Source organism: Silene latifolia, chromosome Y (assembly GCF_048544455.1).
Source record: "Silene latifolia isolate original U9 population chromosome Y, ASM4854445v1, whole genome shotgun sequence".
NCBI classification, from domain to species: domain Eukaryota; kingdom Viridiplantae; phylum Streptophyta; class Magnoliopsida; order Caryophyllales; family Caryophyllaceae; genus Silene; species Silene latifolia.
This window is the reverse complement of record NC_133538.1, coordinates 311,619,541-311,624,045: the sequence shown is the minus strand read 5'-3', so window position 1 is coordinate 311,624,045 and position 4,505 is coordinate 311,619,541. Positions and strand designations below refer to the sequence as shown.

The 4,505-nt window shown below is 41.9% G+C and overlaps 1 protein-coding gene across 1 annotated transcript; it reads right to left on the bottom strand.

Moving 5' to 3' along the window:
- Nucleotides 1-1,193: 1,193 nt before the first annotated feature.
- LOC141633499 (subtilisin-like protease SBT1.5) lies at nucleotides 1,194-4,185 on the bottom strand. The gene is made up of 2 exons (XM_074445960.1): nucleotides 3,368-4,185; nucleotides 1,194-3,034 (listed from the first exon to the last, which is right to left on the bottom strand). Exons 1-2 carry the CDS (start codon nucleotides 4,051-4,053, stop codon nucleotides 1,369-1,371), a joined length of 2,352 nt encoding a protein of 783 aa, XP_074302061.1. The 5' UTR covers nucleotides 4,054-4,185; the 3' UTR covers nucleotides 1,194-1,368.
- Between the last annotated feature and the right edge of the window lie 320 nt (nucleotides 4,186-4,505).

Genomic DNA, 4,505 nt, shown 5'->3' with positions numbered 1-4,505 from the left:
TAAAAACAAAAACAAAAATCACGAAATTATTGAGACATAGAGAATGATTATGGGCATGTCGACAACCTCAACCAAGAAGAGCTCAAACATAAATTCTCATTTATAACACATCATAATCTTGTAACGTCTAACAACTGATCATTGACATAATAATAAGAAAAGGAAAGTAGTTGTGAGAAATCACTAAGTATATATTCGTCATAAGTAAAAATAGTCGGATAATAAGTCTTCCTTGTGACGTTTTAAAAGCTCTCTTCCACTTGCTGTGAGAGATCACACACTTGTAACTAAAAGTAAGTTCAAAAACTAGAATTGGTTGCACATATCACAAATGGGACATGCACTGATGCACATAGTGTGTGAGTGAGTGATATACAGCCTAAGAACCTGACAGTACCACTCAAAATGGGTTCAGACTTTGTTGCAACATGCAACTGCATCCACTCAACTCTCAATCCTATTTTGTCATCTTTATTCTTTAGGGTTTTGTTCCCTAGTAATCTTGTATTTTTGTAAAATCTTCTATCTGCTCTTCAGGAGCAGTTATATGTCACATGAGTTCCAATTGAGATACGTACTCTTTTGTTCTTTATGACTTTATCCCTTTACTTCCTTCCAAATCCCACAAAGCTTTCATCCATAACTTAAATTAGGCTCTCGTGAATTTTACGGGTTTAAGGTCCTGTTTTTTTGGGCTGAACTGAACTGAATTGAGCTAAACCGAGCTGAAGTGAATTGAATAAAGCCGAACTGAGTTGAAGTGAGCTGAGATGAAATGAGCTGAACTTAACTAAAGTGAGCTAAATTGAGCTAAGCTAAATAAGAGCTGAAATTAAACTGAAAAGAACAAGGCCTAAGACTAATTACTTTCTCTATTTCATTTAATAAGGTGTACTCACATTTTTGAATAATGAAGTGTTTTTTTACCGAAACAGAGTCGACAAGTGCACTAAAAAGAAACCTTTTGTTTTGATAGTCTCGTACTCAGGACGAGTGGTAGTCTGGTAGAGCCATAGAGGGAGAGATCGTACAAGGAGACAACAATTTCAACAAAAAAATTCAAAAATTCAAAAATTTTCAATAAAAATATATACTAAGAGCCTACATCATTCAGCAGTCATTCGACAAAGTTTCTTCTTCACCTACAAAGATGAGATGGGTAAATAGTTAATACGTTTTCCTTTCCTTATAAGTAACACATAAACGATAACCGAGATTCTCCGGCTTCATTCCATTGTTTTCTGAAGTAATAGGCATCAGCCTACAGAGATTCTCATCACAAAACCATAATAATTTATATCAGTAAAAAGTGGTAAAAAAAAAAAAAAAAAAAAAACTACTCGTAGACATCAGAAACTTATCATACATCTACAAAGGCTGCTGCATAGTCACTATTAAGGGACTAGTAACATTATGCTTTCCATCAGACCATATAATTGCACCACTTCTTGTTATAGAGGACCCTGCTGATAATTTTACGGCCAAAACCTCGACACGAACCAAGTAATTGAGTTTCTGACCGACCCGTCTAAACACGAGCTGCTTTGGCTCTACGGATACAAGTGTACCCGTCGGCGGGTGGATTGAGACCTTATATACAGAGTTTGGATCCCCAACATTTGTAGCTATTCTGATAGAGTGACTAGACATCTTATGTTGTCCATACTGTTGAAAAACCATTGATATGGACGGGTAATTCAAGTTACCGACATGGCCTGCGCGTCTCGCACCTAGGCAGTCGGCTTTTTTTCGGGTTATTGTCTCTATGTTGCTTACAGTATAGTTGGAATTGCATAGGAAATCTATATAATCATAGGTGGAAATGTCATACACCAGTCCTGGATCCATGGCCTTCTGTGGGTTCACATGACCGGCACCAAAATCCATCACCGTCGCCTCTTTTCCACTCGACTCGTCTCTCATCATCTCACCCGTGTTATCCACCGTGTACGCTGTGGTCATGAGAGCCGACCGGATTGCAGCAGGGCTCCAATCCGGGTGGGCCGCCTTCAATAAAGCTGCAAGACCCGACACGTGTGGGCACGCCATCGATGTACCCGACAAGATATTAAACTCGGATCCCCTCTTATCCATCCCGAGTCCCGTTGGACCAATTCGGTCGGGCCAGGACGCCAAGATATTCAAGCCGGGCGCAATCACGTCCGGCTTGAGTATCTCAGGGGTCTCGGGATTGGGTCCTCGAGCCGAGAAAGCGGCTACCACGGGTGCCGGCCGAACACCGACTCTCGTCCCGTGGAATAAAATCGTAGCAATCGGAGTCGATTTAATCGAATCCGAGATATATTTCCGAATAACATCTCCGTTTACGGAACCGACAGCTGTGGCAGGCAACACATGACAATCAGCTACTAATCCTTCTCCATCAAAGACACCATTAGCAATAATCATTCCCACACCTCCAGCCTCTTTAACAACCTCACCCTTAGCAACCCTTGAATTAATCCCTCTATCACACAACACAATCTTTCCCTTCACCAAACTCGGGTCAAGCGACCCGTCTAAACACAATGAAGCGGAGTATCCTTCCCCGCCCACACCCTCGTCTTGATTAATACCCGCATACACAATTGGGTAATATTTCCCGGGCTCAAGCCCAGGCCCACTATACACACTCACACCATGAATTATCCTACCATTTCCTAAAAGTACTTCAGCCGGGAAATCCCGGTCGATTGACCCGGCTCCTACGGTCGTCACCCAGGGGGCCACATTAGTTACTGACTGCCCCCCGGGTCCACCATTTCCGGCCGAGGCCGAGACAAAGACGCCATTGGCTGATGCCCCAAAGGCAGCAATCGCAATGGCGTCGAGGTAGTACGGGACTACTGCCCCGCCTACCGACAGTGAAATGACATCTACACCATCCGACACTGCCGTGTCGAATGCCTTTAGTATGTCTGAATCATAGCAGCCTGTGTTCCAGCATACCTTGTACACTGCCAGTCTTGCTTTCGCCGCCATCCCCGCTGCCACTCCTTCTGCGTACCCCATCGTCGACGCCGGGTATACATACCTATCAATACATAAGAATTAACGTCAAAATGTACTAGACGCTGTGAAAGCGATTAACTTCACATGTGACTATGTGAGTGTCCCATATCGATTTAAATTTTAAAACGAGAAAATTGCTACTCCCTCCGTCCCAATCAGTTGTTTACCTTAAAAAAAATAATAAAACGTAAACTATGATTGCTTTGCGACGGAGGGAGTAATCAATTTGGATCCACACAAACTGTTTCAAAAAGATGAGGAAATTCAGAGCCGCTATCTTTTTACCAGGTGCGCACTGAAAAAATCACAAATTTTGGTAAAATGGTAAAATTCAAATTTATATATATATATATACCTTCCTGCAGCAATGGAGGCAGTATGAGTACCATGACCATCGGAATCGCGAGGCGAACGGAACTCGGAAGTAGAATTCATTTTACCACTAGAGGCCTCATATCCTTGAATGAAGTACCTAGCACCAATAACCTTGTTATTACAAGGAAACCCACGTGTACATTCACCTTTCCATTTACTAGGCAAAGGTCCAATAATACCATGATCATTAAAACTCTCTCGTTCGGGCCAAATACCCGTATCCAATACTCCGATAACAAGGTCAGAACCAAAGTCAGAGTCCTTCAACAAAGTCCCTGCAGCGTAAGGCGAAGTTCGAAGACCTAGGAATTGAGGGGAGCGAGTCGTGTGTGTGGCGCGTACTTGTTCGGGAATGAGGGTGATAATGTAGGGTAATTTGGATAGTTTATTGGCTTCGGAATTGGTTAACCGGGCCGAGAAGCCATGGAAGATGGTAGAGTAGGTGTGTAGGAGGGTTTTTACGTTGGCGGAGTCGAGGGAGTTGAGGGTGGATTGGTACCAATGGTGGTGTGTTCTGAATATTAAGGGTTTTGTAAGGTGGTTTACTTGGATTATGAAGGTTCTTTGTTCAAGTTTTGAAGAGGTTGGGAAGGTGTTGATTGTGGTTAAGAAGGATAATTGGAGTATGAATGTGATGAGGAAATGGAGATGTGTTGAAGTTAGCATGTTTTTGTGTTTAGTGTGGGATTTTGGAATGGAGATGTATGGTGTTTTTGAAAGAACATAAGTGAGTGAGTGGAGTGGGGGTGAAGTGAGTGTGTGTATAAGTGGGACTGTGGGAGGGGGTAGTGTGATTCATAATTGGTGCGGGGATGACACTATGATAAGTGTTTTGTGATGGATGATTACTAATCCTGGATTAAAACCGTCTCAAGTTAAGATGACACTATAAGTTATAATCGATTTAAATAAGGCAGGCTGATACACTCCAAAACAGTCTTAAGTAAAACCGGCTGATACACTGCAAAATGGAAATAGATAATATTCAATGATACACTCCAAAATGGAAATAGATAACTATCGACCGAGACGGGGACTAGATGGTCAATTTAAAAGTATAGAAGAATTGATTGATCTTGAAAGAATGTTAATTTGAATTTAATACATAAATAAGTTAA

Bases quoted from the DNA above. Each gene is read 5' to 3' on its own strand.
- LOC141633499 (XM_074445960.1), bottom strand. From the start codon at position 4,053: ATGCTAACTTCAACACATCTCCATTTCCTCATCACATTCATACTCCAA. The intron at 3,035-3,367 runs GTATATATATAT...ATGTATTGATAG, and splicing joins GCCTCCATTGCTGCAGGAAG to GTATGTATACCCGGCGTCGA.